Here is a 20,657-nt window from a genome sequence, read left to right as displayed (position 1 = left end):
TCATAGTGCTGAAGTGCTGTCAAGTGTTCTTACAGGCAAGAAAGCTGCAATGTGCCCTCAGAGATAATATGTGTGTTAGGTAAGCTTTTGTTCAGACGTGAGCTGCAGTGCTCTTGGCCATGAATTCAGTGCTAGTGAATCAACACTATATATTAAGTAAGCTGTCTTTAAACAGAAAGCACACATGAAATAAGGTTATGTATTGATCACTTGATGAAAATGTGCCCAGAGGTTCACAGGAACCTAACTGTGTATTTCCGCTGGGAGCAGTGGTTCAGAATTCACTAACTCAGTGTTCACAGTTACTTTCCAGAACATAACTCCCACAGATAACAAGAATGGACTGTATATATGTAATTTCTTTTCTCCTTTTACCCCCTCACCCTACTTCTCCTCTTTTGCTTCATCCAAATCTATTTGCTGTTTTTCCTTTTTAGTTTAGTTCAAATAGTTGTTTGAGAATCCTGTTGTCACTACTATCTGTCTGTGAAATTCTGATCCCAAGAAGGAGGGTCTATGTTAGTGGTGGGTACCTTCTCTGTGTCAGGCACTGCATCCTTGGGAATGCAAAGATAAATGCAGCCAAGTCCTTGTTCTCAAGGAGTTCACTCAGCCTTTTCAGGCAGTTCTCAAGGAAAGAGCACCACTGTAGTGTTGGGTCACTGGCAATTTTCTAAGCCCTAGGGGCCAGTAATCCCATTTGACCATTTAGTGTTTGGTTGACTTCTAAGATAGTCAAATTAAACTGCTCTGGGAGCTAGTTGTGGTCATTCCTGGGAGGTCCAAGCCTCATAACCAAACCAAAGTGTGATTATGAAGGTTGGACAGTGACCACAGTTCCATTGGCCTATGGTCAGGAATCAGAGACCACTGCTGACCAGTTCCTCCTGTAAGCTGTTTCATGTTGTTTCTGCTTCCTGCTCCTCTGGAATACTGGACATCCTCAGAGAAAGATGGTATTTCCAGTGTGAGTCAAAGGTGTCACGGGCAGGATTATAGATGGTATATGTCTTGGTTGTATGTTAATAACCATAGTGTAAGTAAGGCCAGAGGGGGCAAATACATAGGTCCACTACAAAGTGTATGTATATATATCCACTATATATATCTGTAGTGGATGATCTATGGATGGGATAGATCTATGGTCATGGATGGCTTTGTCCAGGCTCTCATACAAAAGGAAAGAAGTAAAGGACAGAGAAGAAAATCAGAGGGACCCTTTTGATGAAGAGAATGAAGCTTGTGGTGAAGTTTAAGAGGAGGTCCTGGAAGGCAGGGTTGAGAAACAGACCATTGTTGGCCTCTCCATCTTGTCTTCTCCCTCCCTGTTGATACCTCTTTAGTCAGGACACTGTGAAGCTCTGTGCTGCAAACACCAAGCTAACAAAGACAGTGTGGAGAAATGCTCTCTTGTCTGCTAGCCCCGAGGTTCTCAGGGACCTTGTTAATTATGGGTCTTGTGGAGTGTAGCAGGCAAAAAGCAGGCTGGTGAGGATCCAGGAACCTGAGGAATATTCTGCCTTTCAGGAAGTTCACCCAGCTGATATTTGTAGGAGCCATGATGTGAAGGGAAGCAGAGAAATGGGGCAGATGTCCAGCCACTGAAAACTCAAAATGCTTAAAGGCAATGGAGTAAATAGAGAGGAGGGAGCGAAGAGAGAGCGGCCACATGGGGCATTCTATGGGCACAAGTGAATGACTCACCAAGAAGTCAGCGTTGCCTGAGAGAACTTTGTCCAGGTCAGCTTGGCAGCTGGCCTCCCTCCACAGCTGCTCAAGGATGTGAATGGAAGAGAATGAGGGAAGTTATCTGTGGATAGGCCAAGAGTAATGTTCGGAAGCTTGAGTAACAGAGGCCAGACTATTTGGAGAAGGAAGGCCACTGGAGTTGTCAAGAAAGGCAGTTGCAAGGATATGAGATCTTACATTTCTTGTTGGTCAGAGTTTTATTTCTTTGGGAACTCAGCACTCCCACAGGGCTCATTGGCATGAATTTACCCCCAGCACATCTTGGGGATCCTCCCTGTGCTTAGGCAGCATAGGGCCAGCAGAGAGGACGGCCAGCTGTTAGCCCACACTTCCAAACCACCCATCTCAGAGACTGCCTCCTGCCCAGTGGCTTCTTTGTCCTACAGGAGCCCTTCAAACAGCTTCTGCTTCAGGCTCTTGGACTTTTGGGGGCGTATTTTTGACTACTGCTCTGGCTCGGATTGAGATACAGTAGGTTCATGATGAGAACCATATGATGTGAGACTAACAGAGGCTTTGGAATCAAGCAGATCGTGCTTCTGATCCCAGCTTTCACACTTACGAGCTGTGTGACATGAAGCAAGTTATTTAACCTTCCTGTGCCTTTTCACATCACCTATGAAATAGGGATAATACCTATCCTGGAAGGTCGTTGAGAGCCTTGGAGATGGTATGTGAAGTACTGGCGTCGAAGGCTGTCAGTAAGTGGTAGCTATTATCATCATCACTTTGTTCTGCCTTCATTTCTGAGAACAGACAACGCTTTCCTCTCCTCTGTTGTGGAACCTGGAATGTGTGTGACTGTGATATGCCAGCAGGGGTCTCTGAGAAAAGGTCCCTGAGCAGAATGAGTTCAATATCAGATGTGAGAAAGGACGGGCCACACCAGGGGCTCTAATTGACCTTCACGGGGGTCAAGGGCTCCATGGGAACTGGCTGGAACTGAGCAATGGTCCCTGTAACTTGCGCAGGGGCTGTGGGTCTAGACCTCAGGAGCAACAATATGTGAAGTTACAATGTTTCAGTCTCTTCTGCCCGCAGAGCCCTGTGCTGGGCACACAGTGGGCGGTGTAAGATGTGGTGTCTGCACCAGGGTCTCAGACTCTCCCTGGGAAGGTTAAATACTGCCTTCTCCAGCCGCCCTTTCTTTGCTCCCGCCCACGGCCTCTCCCTGCTAGCCTCTCTCCCTTCCTTTTATTTAGTGCTTACTTTGCGTCAAGTGCTGCCTTCTTTTTTTTAATCCTTACAACAACCCCCCTCTGTAGGGTTGCTTCCATTTCACAGATGTGGAAACTGATGGCATAAGGAGATGAAGTCACTGGCCCAACGTTGTGCACTAGGATTTAAACCCAAACAGATCAATCAAACTAACTAAAGCCTGTATTTCATTTTTAATTTCTAAATAGTTTATAGTGGGTGGTGGATTTTTTTTGTAAGTAATGCCTGTGTCTGGTTTTTAAAAAGATGCAAACAGTTCAAAAGGGCATAGAAGTGAAAAGTAAGTCCCCTGCTCAAACCAAATCTCTGGGCCCTACCCCCTCCCCAGAAGCTGCCCCTGTTGCCAGCTCATTGTGTTTGCTTCTGGATTCTTTGTGTAAATTGTGGACGAGCGTTTGTGTGTATGTGCGCATGTGTGTACGTATAGTGTCCACTCTGTCCTGCCTCTTGCTTCTGTCAACTAAAGAACATTTCTTCACGCTTGTTCCCAGTTCAGCATTCTTGCTCTGTCCTTCTCACAGTAGCGGCGTTTGTATGGGGGTCCTTACTGTGAATTAGCCAACAGCCTTCTGTTGACGGGGTTTAGGCTCCATCCTCTGCTTCTCCAGACGATGCTGCAGGCACCATCCTGGTGCATGTGTCTGGGGGCCCATGGACTGGTCTACCCACAGGATGACTTCCTGGAAGTGGATTTACTGTGTTGAAGGCTCTGTACATTTTACACATTGATAGGTATTGCCAAGTTGCCCTCCAATAAAGAGGCCTGGGCTCCTTACCAGTGTTAACCTACCTTCCTTTAAAGTTGTTTTTTTTTCACCCCACCTGCTGAGATCCCCTTGATGCTGCCACGTACAAATGTGCTGCATAGGTCCCAGCCATCAGACCACATTGGTCTTTCACATCAGGGGTTGTGTCAGGCTCCTGCATCCGGACCAGACTCCGGGATTGCTGTGACACTCAGTGCTGCAGTGGAGACAAAGCCCAGAGCTGGTGCTTGGCCCCAGGCTTGGGTTTTATCCCATGTGTCTCTGCTGAAAGGGGTCACCTACTTAGAAGGACCCTGCTGTCCCAGGCACTTGATGCTTTGTGAGCTGCTTGTCTCTCATGTTTTGATGAATTGGTCTCTGGCATGAGAATTGGTCAGTGTCCTCTCTCACCCCTGGCTTTCTAGAAACTGCATCTATATTTAGCCTGGTTGCACCACCCCTACTCCCCTTCCTGAGCTGGGGTATAATTGCCAGCCCTCAGGCAATTGCCGTCAGGCAATGACAGGGCCCAGGCTCAGAGAGCAGCTGAGGCAACGGGCTGCCATGGAAACCCAAGGCTCTGGTTTCTCAAAACCAAACCAGCTCACAGGCAGTTGGTGTTGGGAAGAAGGCAGGACAGGATGCAGATCTTCAAGACAGAGCACGGAGCCAGAGCTGGCTAGTCTGGCTGCCCTGACTCCTTGTGGGCAGAAGCTGGATGACAGCCACACGTGTGGAAGTCTTAGAAGTCAGGAGAATGGGGAAGAACTGGGCCTCAGAGCCCACAGGACCTGTGGCCCAGCAAACAACTGTGCTGGGCTGTTCACACCTGAAAGGCAGCTGGGTCCGTCTCTTGGAGCTGACGAGGGAGCTTTCCATTCCCCAAATGCTGACCCCACAATCCAGAGCGTGACGACGCTATCTGTGATGTGTGGTCTCCATCTTCACAGCTACAATTCCAGTGCCTTTCCTCTCCTTCTGTATTTAGTGGAGCCAGGGAAGAGCTAGCTCTCATATACATATGTATATATTTTTTTGCTGAGGAAGATTCACCCTGAGCTAACACCTGTGCCAATCTTCCTCTATTTTGTATGTGGGTTGTTATCACAGCATGGCTGCTGACAAACGGTGTAGGTCTCCATCTGGGAACCTACCCCTGGGCTGCCAAAGTGGAGCATGCAGAAATTAACCACTAGGCCATGGGGCTGGCCCCTAATATTTTTTAATAATAATAATGTATTTAAGTTTATAGGCTGCTTTCTGCTTTGCTCAAATAGTGTGCGGACACGCCACGAGGTTGGCGGGCTTCCTTCCTTCTTTCCCTCCCTGCCTCCTCTTCCTTCCTTCCCTCTTTCTCCTCCTCCTCCGCCTTCCTCTCCATCTCTCCCCGCTCCTTGTCATCGTCTTGATCCTCCCTCTGCTCCTCCTCCTTTTTTCTCAATGCTCTTGGCCTTCATTCTACAGTTATAAAGCTGGACGCACAGACCCTGCCTCTCCCCCGCCCCCCCGGTATTTTCATTAACTCGGCTCTGCGTTCTTCTGGATTCCCACCCCAGCCTCGTTAGAGTCCACTCCTGTTGTCAGGCGAAGTTGGGCTGAGCGACTGTCTCCAACTCTGCTGTGTGGGGAAGCCTGGGATTGGGCTTCAGATTTACAAATGAGAAAAATAAAAGAAAGATGGTGAAGTTCCAAAATCTCTTTCCAAGTAAGCTTGCCATTGGGCGAGGAGCCCACTGGTGAGAGTCAGAGGCAGCCCCCCCCAGAGCCTGAGGAAGGAGAGGCGGCCTCAGAAGGATGCAGGCTGCCTCCCTTTGGGGACTGGGGAAGCTGTCAGCCTCCAGCACATAGCTGGCAAGAGGCTTTGGCTCATTGGTCTTGGGGGCCCCCCATTTGTCCTCCTCTTGGTGTCCATGGCCCTGGAGAATAGGTAGGTAGAGCTCTGAGCCAGACAAGACAGTGGTGGGAGAATAGAGCAGCCCCTCAGCCCCTGGGCAAGATGCCTGGTTGTAAAAAGAAAAAAAAAAAAAACTGGGAAATGAGAGTTTGCTCTGAATTAGAAACTTCTGGTCCTTGAGTCGGTTTAGAGAATTGTGGGCATTCTGGGGCACGAGCATTAGTGGTAATAGGTGGCGCCTCACGAAGCACAAAGTGGAAAGGAGTGAAGAGGGAAACGAATCTCATATCCTGGAATAGATAGATATGTCCCTTGGTGATGCTGGTATCTATTTCTGGGTGGCCCTCAAAGTTCCCAAGGTACTTCCATATTCTCCTGTCCGTCCAGAAAGCTGCAATAGAGGTATAGAGGCTCAAGGAGAAAGGCTTCCTCTTTCCATAAAGGAAGGCAACAGCCTGATGTACAGTCTCTCCCTGGGGAGTCACTGCAGGGATGGGATGCAGCCCTCGGTGGACTGGACTTGGGACTAGACCACCCCCCATAGCCCAGCACTACTCCATCCCCCATATGACCCCAGTCTGCTGGTGGATGCCCTTGGATGATGAGGTTGTAACAGGAGGGTGCCAGAGCCAAGGTCCAAAGCCAACAGCAGCTACTTCCTGGACCACTGGGTCATCCTCTGCCTTGAGCTGTGCTCAAGGGCCAGCTGCCTGAAGCTGTTTGCCTGTGGGCTCAGCTTCACTGAGCATCTTGAGTTTCTGAGGTTGGAACAGTCTGTTCAATCCAGGAAGCTAAAAGCTGAGCCTCAGATCCTTAACGATCCCAACCTGGGAGCCTTTACTTCTTGCTAAATCAACTCACTGATAAGTCTCTTCACTCAGCAGTCCCCTCTATAAAATGGGGGGCTGGGGGTACACTAACAGTCTCTTAGGTCCCCTAAGAATCTTAGAGTCTGATTATCTGTGACTGCCAGCAGAGCCATTCCTCTGGTCTCTTCTTCCCTGTTCCCTGGGTTAAGTTGGTTTGGTCCCCGTCTGTCCATGTTGACTGGTGGGTGTGATTGTCCTAAACCAGTGTATGTTCTAGTGAATGTGAACAGGGAGTCATTTTTCAAGAAACAGAACTAATGTGTGACCTCTGGAGATGATATTACCAGCTCATCTCCAGGAAAGGGAAAGGGCTGGACCTGGGCCTTTGCTTCGAAGGCTTGGGCATCTCCACAGCTCCTGGAAGATGCTGCTGCTCATGGAGGATGTGATTCCGCTACCATCTTTCCCTGCTAAGTCCTGTCACCCTGGGGCAAAAAAGTAGAGCCTGCCCCTGCTGGGGCTGGGAAGAGTCAGAGGAACCTTTAGAACACGGATGATGGGGAGACTGCAGGGAGGGGTCTTTTCTGCAGCCTCCCAAAAGTCCCATGTGGTCTGGATGAGGAGAGAGAGCTGAAATTAGGAAAATGAGCCCTCAAGCTTGCACACGCACGCATGGGCTCACATACACACTTTTTTTACACAGGATTCCAGGGAAGTCCTGGCTTCCAAGTCAAGAACCTTTGGTAGTTTTCTGTTCTTAGAGAACCCTTGCTTCCTCTGCCTTTCAGAAAACCAAGGCCAGACCTCAGAGCTCCCACTGCGCCTCTGGCCTTGTCTCTCTCTGGGCAGGTTATCTGAATGTCTGAAGCTACGGTTTGGGCCTTTTCTCCCTTCTCCATGCATCTGTGCACATGTCTGTCCCTGGATCGGTGATGCTCTCGTCATAGATCTCTGGACTCTAGAATCCCTAAAGCTGAGTCTCACATCCTCGCCTTTCATATCGGCTCACTAAAAGCAGTGAGGGCTACTCTGCAGATTTCAGTATTTTAAAAAATTTTTCCTAGGCAAACTCACTCATATATTTCCTGTTTGACAAAAAAAAGGGGAGGAGCAGAGTGCTGTAAAAGGAAATAAAAACAATGGGAGCAAATAGGCAGTGAAGGAGAATGAGGGCGTGGCAGTGCACACAGCCACAGATGGGTGGGGGAGTGGTGGTCACTGAGAGTGGCCCGGGGGCTGGGACGGGCCCCAGTGCTCTGTGGGAGAAATGGAGATCTGGAAGCCCCGTGGGCAGGTCTCGGTGGTCACAGGCCCCAGGGCCTGTTCTCCTGAAGCCAGGGCTGAGAGGCTGGAAGATGGGTGACCCAGGGAAGGATGTGTGCTCTCTCGGCAGGCGAAGCATGAAGCGGAAGGCGCTGTTCACCTGTCCCTTCAACGGGGACTGCCGCATCACCAAGGACAACCGCCGCCACTGCCAGGCCTGCCGCCTCAAACGCTGTGTGGACATCGGCATGATGAAGGAGTGTGAGTGCTCAGGGCCAGGGCAGGGGGCTGGGGCTGGACTGGAGTCAAGGGAAAGTTCTGGCTCCTGCTTATGCAGATTTGGACAGAGGGGTCTGCCTGCCCTTCCTGTTTAGCTACTGGTATCCAGGGCCCCACGCTGGGGTGTGAGTAGGACCAGCAGCCTAGGGCTGGATGGCTGGACCTCCAGGGTCAAAGGAGGCACCGAGGGGTCCCCCTAGCCTCTCTGGGATCCACACATGTGTCTTGGAGGCCTGGGAAGGGCCCCTCCAGTGTGAGGACTGTGAGGAGGGAGGCAGCACGCTGCCTTTGTGAGTGCCCCAGGTCCGTCTTCCTCCAAGACCTCATCACTGTTCTCACAGCTCCCTATTCCTTGGACCTGTGGGGAAAGGATGAGGCTCTAGGACCCCAGGGTTCTTTGGACTTTGGGAGAGAGGGTTGCTGTGGGTAGCGAGGGGCAGGATTGACAGGGAGAATAAATATTCAGAGTCCAGCTGGTGTCGGGTTCCACCCTCCCCAGCCTTCCAGCCACTCTGGCCCCATGAACAGATCTGGGGGCTGACGCCCAAGGGAAACTAGGTGGAAAGATTTGGCGAAAGGGAGCACTGGACTCTAGGATGACCCTCTAGATCCAGATGGAGAAACAGGAGCGATCCGATAGGACTTCCAGGCCGGCTCTGGGGTTGGAGGAGAGGTCCAATGGGGCAGATGCACATGTTCTGACTCACGTTATAAACAACCCCTGGACTTTGCATCTGAGCTCTAGTACCGGTTACTTGGTAACCAGAGTAGCCATTGAATTCAGCAGATACCGGAGGGGCTGCCAGGCCCTCCTCAAGCTGGAGGCAAAGGCACTGGGCCGGCCTGGGCATGGGCGCTCTCTGCCCATGCAGCCCCCACCCTGCCTCTCACTCACTCCTGCCTGCAGTCTGCACCCCAACCTCCTCCCCGGTGGTGGGCAGGGCCTACACCCTGCTGAGCTGTGGGCCTGGGGAGGCTCAGGAGGGGTGCTCAGATGCAGGCACCCTGGAGCCCCTTCTGGCTATGGGGCTGTTTTCTGGGGTGCGGGGGCAGGTATAGGGAAAATGAGTCTGGGACAAGGGAAAAGTCACTGAACGGGGCTTAAGGGATGGGAAATGTCTTCCTTGATGGGAAAAAAAAATTCTCTGAAGTTGGTAAACAGAGCAGAGTGGGGGCCTTCACCTGGGGTCTCCCCCTTGGGCCTTGACAGGCTCCCCTCTGGTGGGTCACAGCACCTTACTCCTGATTCCAGATCCTCAGCCAATGCTGGCAGCCCTGGAAGAAGTTTCCAGGCTGTCGTTCCTCCTCGCCCCCACAGGAGCATGCAGGCCTGGACACGCTGATGGCTCCTAGCCCAGTCCCCTGCCCCACCCCAACTCCTGTGTTTGTCCTGGAGCAGTAGAGGCTCAAGGCCTGGGTGCCTCATGGGGCTTCTCACTTGCCGGCTTAGTGGGGCCTGCTCTGTGCAAGGGGCTAGAGCAGACTAAGATGCAGCCCGCAGCCCCTGCCCTCGAGAAGGGCACAGGCTCCAATGGGCAGGGAACCTGGGTCTAAGGCTCCAGCCAACCGAGACTGGCACAGAGTCACACCACTGGGATTCAGTAAGGCTTGGCCACAGGAGTTCTGGTCAGGGCCACCCTCACTGATGTCCCAGAGGCCCCTCTCCTGTCTCAGGAGGAAGGAGATGTCCTATCAACTTAGAATAGGAAGAACACTTAGAAATCATCTGAGAGCCAGAAAGGTAAAAATAGGAAGATTTGAGTCAGAAAGCAAGTTGGGACTAGAGTCCAACTCCATGTCCCCTGCTAGATCCTTCCTGGTCCCCACAAAGAGCACTGTGTCTATGGTAAAGAGCAGGCCTTGAGTCTATCAGGGTGCCTCTGCCCCCTGTGGTGGGGGTGCAAACCAGAAGTAGATGCCCACCACTGCCTTTAATCAGCCTTATGCCTCAGCCACCTCAACCCCAGCCTCATTCCTCCCCCATGGAGCCCTGGGGCCCCCATCCTGCTATACACCCAGTGCATCCCTGTGCCCCCATCCTGCTATACACCCACTGCAGCCTGGTACCCCCATCCTGCTATACACCCAGTGCATCCCTGTGCCCCCATCCTGCTATATGCCCAGTGCATCCCAGGACCCCCGTCCTGCCATACGCCCAGTGCAGCCTGGTGCCCCCGTCCTGCTATACGCCCACTGCAGCCTGGTGCCCCCATCCTGCTCTGCACACACTGCATCCCAGTACCCCGGTCCTGCTGTATGCCCAGTGCAGCCTGGTGCACCCATCCTGCTGTATGCCCAGTGCAGTCTGGTGCCCCCGTCCTGCTCTATGCCCAGTGCAGTCCAGTGCCTACCACTCTCGTGATGCCAGTGCAGGGAGCTATAATGAGTTAAGGATGGGCTGATGGAGCTGAGCTCTTGGGATTTGGAGCCCCAGAGCCCCAGTTAAAGTAGAAACCTTGGGCCAGGACTAGGCTCATTCCTTCCACTGACCTGCAGGGCAGGTCCTCCAAGGGGAGCTGTACTTCCCTGCCAAGTTAGCCCAGCTGTGGGACGCCTGTCAGTGCGTCTGGGCCTGGAGCTCCCGGCTCAGAACCCTGGGAGAGCTGCTCATTTGTCACCTGAGCTGGCTGTTGTCCCCAAGGCATAGCCTCCCAGAGACAATTGAGTGTCAACATGGGTAAAACCACAGCACACCCCAGGGCTCCCATGAAGGGAGCTTCCAACCAGGCTCCTTTCTGGCTGGGGAGCCAGGTGCCCTTCCCTAGAAGAGGCTTAAGAAGGGGGAGGGGAGGAGCCTGGGACAAGGGTTTCTTGACTACCTGCTAAGTGCCAGATACAGCATCAGACACAGGCACTTTCTTGTTTAACTCTCACCACAATCCCTAAATATGTAAATACTGCTGTTGTTGGTTTTAATAGATGAGGAGACTCAGAGGAATTAAAATGTCGCACCTCTAAGCTAATAAGAGGATGGTCTGTCTGCTTCCAAAGGCCAGTTGGCTCCATCCACCCCAGTGCAGCCTCAGGCACCTGCAGGGCCAGAACTCCTCTACCATGGGCTTCCAGGCATTGCCCGGGGCCCTCAGGGATGGGCTGAGGGGAGCTTTGTCACTCTGAAGTCTCCCTTTATCTCTCTTCAAGTCCTAGGGGACTTTAAATCCTTGAGCCCAAGAAATTGCATATTTGAGCTCTTGCTTCCTGTAGACTTGTCCTGTGCAGAACCCCAGTTCATGTTAGGTTGTATCATGCTGTTCCAGATGTGCGTCTCTTCTGCCCAGCGTCAGCACAGCACCTGGCAGGTAGCAGGTGCTCAATAACTGTGTGCTGAGTGACCGAACAGTAGCTCCTCATCACGCCTCTCTGTATCTCTGCATCTCCCACGGGTCTAGAGATCAGGAACTTCTCCCAAACCTGGCACTGTCTGGATCATTCACTTGGAGAAACTTGATGCCTGCTTCCCCAACACTGTCCTTAGGCCACCAGGGACAACTGGAAATGTGCTCTCAGATCTTGACTCTCTAACTCAGTTCTAGTCTTCATGGAGAAGGGAACGTCTTGCATGGGAATAAGCCATTTATGTGCTCAGCAGGGAGCTAGAAGGAAGACAGAAGAGCTGCTGGGCAGCCACACAGATTTCACAAAGTCATGGTCACAGCTCATGCTCTTCATTTGTGGGAGAGCCCAGCAAGTGTCCTTTCAGAACCTATAAGCTCTTATTCTAGCTCAATGGCTTTAACTTCAAAACAGGTGTCCTCCTGCATGACAGTCATGGGACTTTTTAATAACAATCCATTGAGGAAATGATAAAAATAATTTCTTATGAAATTAATAACTCCTTTAAAGAAATGATTTATTTCGTAATCACAACAGCATCTGCGTAGGCGAGACTTACGTCTTCTTTAGTCCCCAGACCATGTTGCCTGCTGGGAGGTCCATGGATTGGCAGCCCCTGTTTGAAACTAGCAGATCTCAGGATTTTTTCCTCTAGTGCTGCACACAGGATGGTGGTCGCTGTGGATACAAGCGATGGAGGAGAACAATGTCATCAGGTCAACCTTGAACTTTGTCCTTCTAAAGTAAATCATTTATAAACTTTGCTACTTTATTTATTTTTCCACACTCTCCAGGTGGACTGGAACACATTGTGCGTTCCATGGCTGAGACCAGAGTCCTGCTGAGCAGTCATAGCCAATTATAATCAGAGGCGGTGTGGAGTAGTGGTTATGACCACGGACTCCAGAACCCAGGCCTGAATACCAGCTCCACCCCTGTTAGCTGTATGACTTTGAGCAACATATATAGCCCCTGGGTCTCCCATTTCCTCATCTGTGAAATAGGCATAATAGCACCTGCCTTAAGAGGTTGCTACGAGGACTAAATATATGTGAGTTAATATGAAAGAAACACTTGGAATAGTGCCTGGTACATAAAAAGCTCTCTATATTTTATCCATTCTTATTAACACTATTTTTTATTACATAAAACTTGGTCACCAGGATGTCCAGATCCTGACAGATTAGAAGTAACTCTCGAGGGGGATAAAGGCACACTTCTAGAGGTAGACATCAACAAGAAGAGGCGACATATAGCTTCACAGAGCGGGGAGACCGAAAGCTATGAAAAGTAGCACAGGAACTCAAAATCATAGCAGGCTGAGTCATCTAGTGCGGGGAAACAGCCCTAAACAATTCTGAGGTCATAACCTTGTTCCTGCAAGGTAGAGTAATTGTTCAGAATGATACCTCTGAATCATCAAGAAAAGGTTACATGATGTTACAGGTGTCCCGTTACAAGGTATTCCGTCTTGAAAATATTTAAATCACAATTATTTAAATGAAAAATGTAAGCTTTGTTCAGTCAGCCAGTGGACTGGCCTATGCCGTTCCCGACATTGTAGGGTACATGCAGCATTAGTGTACTGTCCTTTCCTGAGCCAGGACAATGACTAGCACACAGTAGGTACAATCAGTGTTGAGGTATTAGGTATCTGATCTGTCAGACTACTGAGCAAGCACCATGGCCAGGAAGCCCTACTAGGGTAGCTTTTGTCGGGGAACACAGGAATTGTAAGATGTGGCCCTTGCCCTCAAGCAGCCTACAGGATAGCAAAGGAGATCTTGACCTTCTTAGGCTCTCTCTATACAGGCATTTGTTGGAATGTGTACTAACCATCAGTATTACAGAGTGGAAGACAGCTGGGTGCCAATGTGTGTAGGAAAAACTAGACATTCTGCAGAAATAAGAAATGAGAGCTCAGTGCAGATGAGGCAATCATGAAAGGCTTCATGGTGGAAGAGGGCTGTAGGCTGGGCGCTGAAGAGACAATAGAACTTGCACAGCTTTTGGGGAGAAAAGACACAGCTGGACAGGCATGTGGTACAAGCGGCAATGTGGTGACAAGAGTGAGCGTGTCATGTTCACAGGTCAGCAAATTCAACAGGACTAGAGCAGAAGCAGAAGCCATGTCCGCAGGCACTGGGAAATGAGCTTGGAAATTAGGAAGGAGCAAAATCACGGAGAATCTTGACTTTAGTTTGGACCCAGTAAGCAGGAAGGATCCAGGAAAAGTTTCTGAGCAGGGGAGTGACACTGAGGAATCACAAGGGGTGGCTTAAGCCCGTGGACACCCATGGGGTGACTGGCAGAGGCAGCCCCTCTAGCTCTGGTCTCACCACCTCCTCTGCCCACCCCTCAGGTGAGCAGGAAAGACCAGACACCTAACCTTGGCATCCTCAGGCTAGGGCCTCACACCCTGCCTTGAATGGGGTGCTCCCTGTGCCTTCCCCTCCACCCGACTTGACCTCTTCAGGTCTGAGCAGACACCCTCTGTGGGAGGAGGGTTGGCAGGTCTTTGGGCAGGTGAGTCAGTCCCCTGGGCATGGCCTCTTCCCAGTCCTCCTCCTGGTGTGTCCTACCTCAGCTGTGGAGGGCACGTGCCATCTTTTCCCGCAGGCTTCCCTTTCCTGCTGTGCCCGAGGTTCTGGTGGCCCACTCCAACCCCTGTTAGCCTGTCCCTCACCCCCCACCAACTTCTCTCATCCTCCCTCAACTGAGGAGCCTAGGCCAATGGGTCTGTCTCGAAGCCCGGAACCCACCCACTCTGGTGTTCTTGTTCCTTTGCCTGCTCTTGTGAAACTCCCCAGTTCTGTGGGCAGAGGCCCGGGCAACACCAGCACAGAGCAAGTAGCTACAGGCCGAGGGCCCCAGTGCCCACTCCTGCCGTCAGAGCTCTACAAGCCCCAGCCAGGAGGTTCTGTTTGCCTGGCTGCCGTGCCAGGCATCCCTGCTCCCAGCCCCACCCTCCTGGGCAGCTGCCCCAGCACAGTGAGGCAGGCACCACCTCCAAAGCCCCTTCATGGCCTGAAAGTGGGGTAGGGTCTGACATCCTGACTAGCAGCTGGAGAGAACTTCCCAGATTAGAGCTGGTGGGGTGTTATCTTCAGGGACTTCTAGAGGTCTCAAAAACTTCCTTGGGAAGAAATTTCAAGACTGGACAGGCTGGAGGAGGCAGGAAACCAAAGAAGCAAAGTCTTTCTAAGTTGTTTGGAATAGATCAGATACCCGAGTTCCATGTCTGGAAACTTGGACGTGGGAATGGCAATGTCGAGGGGTCTTCTCCGCATCTCCTAGCTTCCAGCACTGTGGAGGCCACACAGTGCCTCTTTCACCCTCTCTGCACCCTCAAGTCTTCCTCAGGATCACGGACCATGGGGAAGGGGAGAATAAACTAGAACTAAGGTTTAATGAGCATCTGTCCTACGTTAGGCATGCATTTAGTTCTCAAAACAGTCGATCCTTTGGGGTAGATGTTGTTACTCTGCCACCCCACATACACGCACTTTATGACAGAAGGAACAAAAAAGGGACCTCAGAAGAAATTGTGTGGTCCAAACTTTTCATTTGATAAACAAGAGAACAAAAGTCCAGAGAGTTCAAACAGTTTGCCCAGAGTCATACAACTTGTTCTCGAGAATCCAGACTCCCTCACGCCCAGACCATCCCACCTCTCAAATCCCCTTTCGTCTCCTTCCTCGTGCACCTGCTTTTTCAACATAGAAAAACCCATTTTCCATCCACTTTGTGGGCTTGGAATCCCCCATGGCAGGAAGGCCCCAGTGAGCGCCCAGTGTGAGGGGAGCAGCCCTCCTGTCTCGTGCCTTTGGTGCCTAGAGGAAGGTTCCTTGGAGGAGCTGCCGGCCCAGCCCGCCTGCCTCCCCCCTTCCTGCCCCACAGTCATCCTGACAGATGAGGAGGTGCAGCGGAAGCGGGAGATGATCTTGAAACGGAAGGAGGAGGAGGCCTTGAAGGACAGTCTGCGGCCCAAGCTGTCCGAGGAGCAGCAGAGCATCATCACTATCCTGCTGGATGCCCACCACAAGACCTACGACCCCACCTACGCTGACTTTGGCCAGTTCCGGGTATGTCCGCCTGCTGGGACCGGGAGAGTGGGGTGGAGGGCGAGGGGCATCCTGGCACAGAACCTGGGGAGGGACGGAGGCTGCTCTGTCCCTCTGGCCTTGGGGAGGCCTCCCCTTCCCATAGGCCTTCCTTGAAGCTGCTCCTATCAGAGATCAGGGACAAGGTTAGAAGGTTGCCTGGAAATGCGAGCTTCTGACACTCCATCTTTCCCTTCCAGCCTCCAGTTCGCAGGGGTGAGGGTGGAGGGAACTGTTCCTGGGGTCTTTCCTCAAGACACATGCCCAGCGTCTCCGGAGACTCATCTTCATCCTGCTCAGATCCCTGCCTTGTCTCTCCAGGTAAGCAGGACTGCACCCCCAGGGGGCCGAGAGGTGAGGGTGAGGGGTGAGGACCCAGAGCTTCCCACCCCACCTGTCCCTTTTTTTTTTTTTCAGGAGAGGTGTAACTAGCCCAAGGGCCCATGCTGGGGAAGCAGCCAAGCTGGGGTGTCTGTAGGGCAGGGTCTGCCCGCAGAGCATCTGCTCTTTCCTCTGAGCCAAGCTTCTGCTCCTGGCTTCCTCCCTGGGGGTGACCTGGTTCCTTTATATGGTATTTTGAGCCTGGACCCTTTGGGGTTTTGTTTTCTGTTTTTGTTTTTGTTTTTCCTCAGTTTTGTGGAGATATAGTTGACATAGAACACTGTATAAGTTTAAGGTGTACAGCATCATGACTTGATATATGTATCTATTGCAAAAAGATCACCGCAGTAGGCTAGTTAACATCCATCACCTCACATAGTCACAAAGATCTTTTCTTCACTAGTGATGAGAGTTTTAAGATCTACCCTCTTAGTAACTTTCAAATATACCAAACAGTATTGCTAACTATGGTCTTCAGAGCCTGGGCCTTGTGGAAGGTGAAATTCAGTCTGGAAGGAGAACATGTGGGTCCCACTGCAGCCCACCTTACTCCTGAGCCCTTGGGTACCACTAAGGCCCTGGAGGACCTGTGCCCTCAGCTCATTCTTGCTTTTCTTCTTTTGGTCTTTTCTACCTTCCTCCTCATCTTCCTGTCTCATCCTCCTCTGCCCTCGTCCTTCATCCCTCTACCTCTCACCCAACCCTGCTGCCCCCTGCTTGAGGCCTGCAGGAGGGCAGGGATGGAAAAGCCCCCTCCACTCTGGTAACTGGAACCCTCCAGTATGGTTCTTCCAGACTCACGGATCTGGGCCCGATCCAGAATAGGTGGGAGGGGCCCCTGTGCCAACTGGACAGAGGCAGCAGTGGAGCTGGACACCGTGTCTACTCACCTGAGAGTGACATGAGGGAGGTGGTCAGGGGATTGACTGACCCACTGAGCCTCTTACCTTGGAAAGATCCCTCCCATGTGTTAATTTTCTCTACTCACCTCCCTGCTTTTTCCCTTGATGACATTTGTATCAACGAGGGTCAATCTGAATGTTATACATTGGTCTGTATTTTAGGAGTTTTGATAGCCTCTCAGAGGTTAATTGAGTGAGGTGCTCACCCCAACTAATGGTATGTTCAGTATAGCAAATATTTTATTTAAAAATTCAAACTGGTTAACATTCTAATTTTTAAAAAATTATTATACAGAAGTAATACATGTTCATTGTAGGCAGTCAGAAAATATAAACTAAATTATATATGTGTGTGTGTGTAGATGTATATAATCTTTAATCTTACTATCCAAAGATAATCATTGCTAACACTGTGATGTGTCTCTTTTCCATCTTTTTTTTTAACATACATGTATATTCAGAAATGGAATTGTGCTATACACAGTCTGGTAATTTGCTTTTTTCTCTTAATAAAATGTTGTATCATATTTTCATCTCATTGATCTCATTTCAACTTATCTTATTTCATCTCATCTCATTTTTAAAGGCTGCATGGTATTCTCGGGTATGAATGTACAATAACGTATCTAAATTCCCTATCGTTGGGTATCTAGATTGTTTCCCAGCTTTTCATTAAGATAACAGTATGCTTGTGGCTGAATATTTGCCCTTATTCAGAATTTTTTCCTTATGGTGAATTCATGGAAGTTGGATCACTGGTCAAAGAGTATACCTAAGTGTAGGCTTCTGACCCCGTTGTCAAATGGTGTCAGCATTTAAACATATTTATTTCCAGTTCATAGGTGAAAATTGTAGATGTTCTACTTTGCAGTTCTTTGATCACTAGTGAGGTTGAACATTGTTTTCCAAAAGTTTATTGGTTCCAAATGCATTTTAGATTTGAGATCATGAAGAACAACACATGGTCTGTGAACTCATGGCTTGAGGAGGTCTCGTTTCTCAGAGTGTCTCTGATCTTTGATTTTCCTGCCACACTCTGCTGAAGGAAGAGCAGGGGCATCCTAGAGGGAAGCCTGGGCTGAGGAGAGGGGGTCACCATGGGATTCCCAGCTGGCCCTGCTGCCAGGATACAGGAGGTCCTCCCAGGACCAAGCAGGAGGAGGCCTGGCTCTATATCCTTAAGTTGTTCCTTCTCTTTCCTCATCTTTCTCCAGATGTGGTGGAACCGACCAGCTTCTCCAACCTAGATCTGAATGAAGAAGACTCAGATGACCCTTCTGTGACCCTGGACCTGTCCCAGCTCTCCATGCTGCCCCACCTGGCTGACCTGGTCAGTTACAGCATCCAAAAGGTGGTCGGCTTTGCCAAGATGATCCCAGGGTTCAGGTAAGAAGCTTCTGGGTTACCTGGGGAACAGAGTCAGAATCCTGGACTGAGCCAGAAGAAGGCTTGGATATCACCAATCCACTGCTTCCCAAAATAGTAAATCTGAAGTAATCTGCTTCCCAAAATAGTAAAACCTCATAAATCAGAGTCTCTGGGCTAGGTCCAGGAATCTATATTTTAGGAAGTGTGGCACATCCAGCATTACTTGGCAGGCCAGCACTGGAGAGCTATCCATCCCCTTTGGATGATGGAACAGAAGCCCAGAGAGGTTCAATGGCTAACACCAGGATTTCTAGCGTTGGAGCCATTGTGTCAGAGCCAGGTCTAGAGCTCTTAGTTCGCTGCTGTGTCCGCTCCAGCTGGCTTGGGTCTAATTTTTGTGTTATCCCTTTAAATTAAACCTACATTAATCCTCCACACCCAATTCTGAAACCAGGGTGAAGGAGAGGAGAAAGGGTTGGGCATGAAGACTTGTGAAATAATTTCAGAATCCTAGAGGGAGACAGACTTATGGCCGTATGTGACCTAAGCATCCTTTACCCAACTTACCCTTCATCCAAGGCCATTTCCTAAACGTACTGAGACCTTTTTGCCCAAATCCATAAGCATAAGGAGTACCACTGCAATGGAGAGCCTCCATTGTGGATTCACTTATACAAATTTCATTCATTCATCCAAATGTTTCATTGTTTTGGTAATAGTGGCATGTACAGTACGTACACTTATATAGTCGTGCAGTGTTAAATATTCTTAAAATGATAGAGTGTTGATGCTTTTAGTAGATATGTTGGGAGGTAGTTATATCTATATTTATGTGTATTTTTATCTTCATTCTTTTTAAAAGTTCATTTGGGACGTGCCATAAAATACATATTCTATGTGATTGAGAGATAGCAAGAAAGAAATCAATATCAGGCAATATTATCATCATTTCAAGTAGTGCCAAGAGTGGCAGGTGTAGCAGAATGGGCAGAATGCTTCCTATATCTGAATGCTTAGATGCAGGCCTGGAATACTGGGAGCCAGAGAATGATTTGACATTGGCCAGCTCTGGATGGAAACTAATATGAGATGCCATTTATTGTTTCATGAATCTCTCTGCTGTTTAGGGAAGCCATCAGTTACTGTCTAAATTACCACATTGCCAGCTAGCTGATAGTAATTCGCAGAGCTAACCCCAGCACTTCCCAGTTTCTTTCTGCCCTAGACAGTTGGCTCTGTGTTATTTTATGCCTCTCACCAACCCAAATACCAAGAATTCTCCAATGCTCTTCCCCTGGAGTTAATGTGGAAATTGTAAAAAAAAGAGAAAAAGGTCAAATGACATCGAGACACTCTTACTGCATTGCACATCTTGGTTGCAGCAAAAGGAGTCAGGGCCAGTCCGGCAGGCAGGCAGGAGCCAGCTAGTGTCACCTGTGAGCCAGCATCGCGCTGAGCCTGGGATTCACCCTCCAGAGCCTTTCCTTGGGATTGACAACGCATTCTGCTTAGCTCAAGTTCCAGCTCCCTCCTCCACTCTTCACATTACTGTTGGCAAACTCCATGTGTTCCAAAGTCTTGTTTTGTGTAAACAGCTAGAGAAAAAGCACTTCAAGGTGCCGGTGGACACACTGCAGCACCTGAGCTGCCATCCTAATTCCAAGGAGCAGACCTCATCTATGCAGGGCTCGTCCTTCCTTGAAGAGTCGGGGGTTGGAGGAGAGGGCCCCTGAAGCCCCGTCCAGATGCTAAGGTTCTAAATGATTCTAAGTGGTGACAAATTGTACACATGGGAAAACTGTTTCCAGAAAGAAAGTTACTCACTTAACCAGATTACCCCAAAGCAGCCCCCTCTACTAAGTAACCTGAGCCCCCGTTTTTCACCCACGCCCTTGGCCCCATCCCTTACCCTCGCCTCATAAACCTTGACACAAATTACCACCTGCCCCTCAATTTCTCTCCCCAGTGACAAGCCGAAGTCTACCCCCTTCCTTCCCTTTCAAGTCTCATTTTCCAGAGTTCCCTAGTCTAGTGTTCCTGTCATGGCCAGAGTGAGGTGTATGGGAGCAGGCACTGGAGCTGCCCAGCTATTATCGCAAAATTGGTTAAATTGATCCTGAACATACTTGGGTTGGCTTCTCTCTCTTCAGCATGACTTGAGAAGTCCCAAAGTGGAATGTTCTCTAATAAAAATGAAGCAGACCTTAGCCAGAGCTCTTGGGGGGACACTGATGTGGATACTCTCTGACCAGGCAGACATGATGCTCAGACTGGCCTGGGGCCAGAGCCCAGGTTCCAGTGGAACCCAGGCGGGGCCAGCACAACGGCTCTCTGGTTTTGCCAGCTTCTGTACTTAGGGGTTCTGTTTTTCCAAGAAGTGAGAGAACAGTGGCTGCGTCCCTGGTGGCTTTGATCTTGCTGCCTGTAGGCAGGGGTGGAGGGTGTGGGGAAGGCAGGGTGAGACTTCTGTGTGGGTGAGTGTGGAGGGGACAGGATGAGACTCCAGCGTAGGCATGGGACCAAAGTGGGGCGGGACTGGATGGGTTGCACTGGGTGTGAACTTTTGTACCACGGTGTGGCCCCGGCCCTGCTCCCACCTCCCACCTCCCCTC

General features: G+C 50.3%; 1 protein-coding gene across 4 annotated transcripts in view; it reads left to right on the top strand.

Moving 5' to 3' along the window:
- The window catches only part of VDR (vitamin D receptor), a 53,944-nt gene that overhangs the window by 25,147 nt on the left and 8,140 nt on the right, over positions 1–20,657 (top strand). For all 4 annotated transcript variants that reach the window (XM_070494299.1, XM_044755915.2, XM_070494298.1 and 1 more), the window contains 4 exons: positions 7,810–7,940; positions 15,192–15,376; positions 15,595–15,715; positions 17,892–18,063. In XM_070494299.1, coding sequence (XP_070350400.1) covers positions 7,810–7,940; positions 15,192–15,376; positions 15,595–15,715; positions 17,892–18,063 — 609 coding nt within the window. The remainder of the gene's footprint in view (positions 1–7,809; positions 7,941–15,191; positions 15,377–15,594; positions 15,716–17,891; positions 18,064–20,657) is intronic.

Source organism: Equus asinus, chromosome 22 (assembly GCF_041296235.1).
Source record: "Equus asinus isolate D_3611 breed Donkey chromosome 22, EquAss-T2T_v2, whole genome shotgun sequence".
Lineage (NCBI taxonomy): Eukaryota > Metazoa > Chordata > Mammalia > Perissodactyla > Equidae > Equus > Equus asinus.
This window is presented reverse-complemented; position numbering and strand designations above follow the sequence as displayed.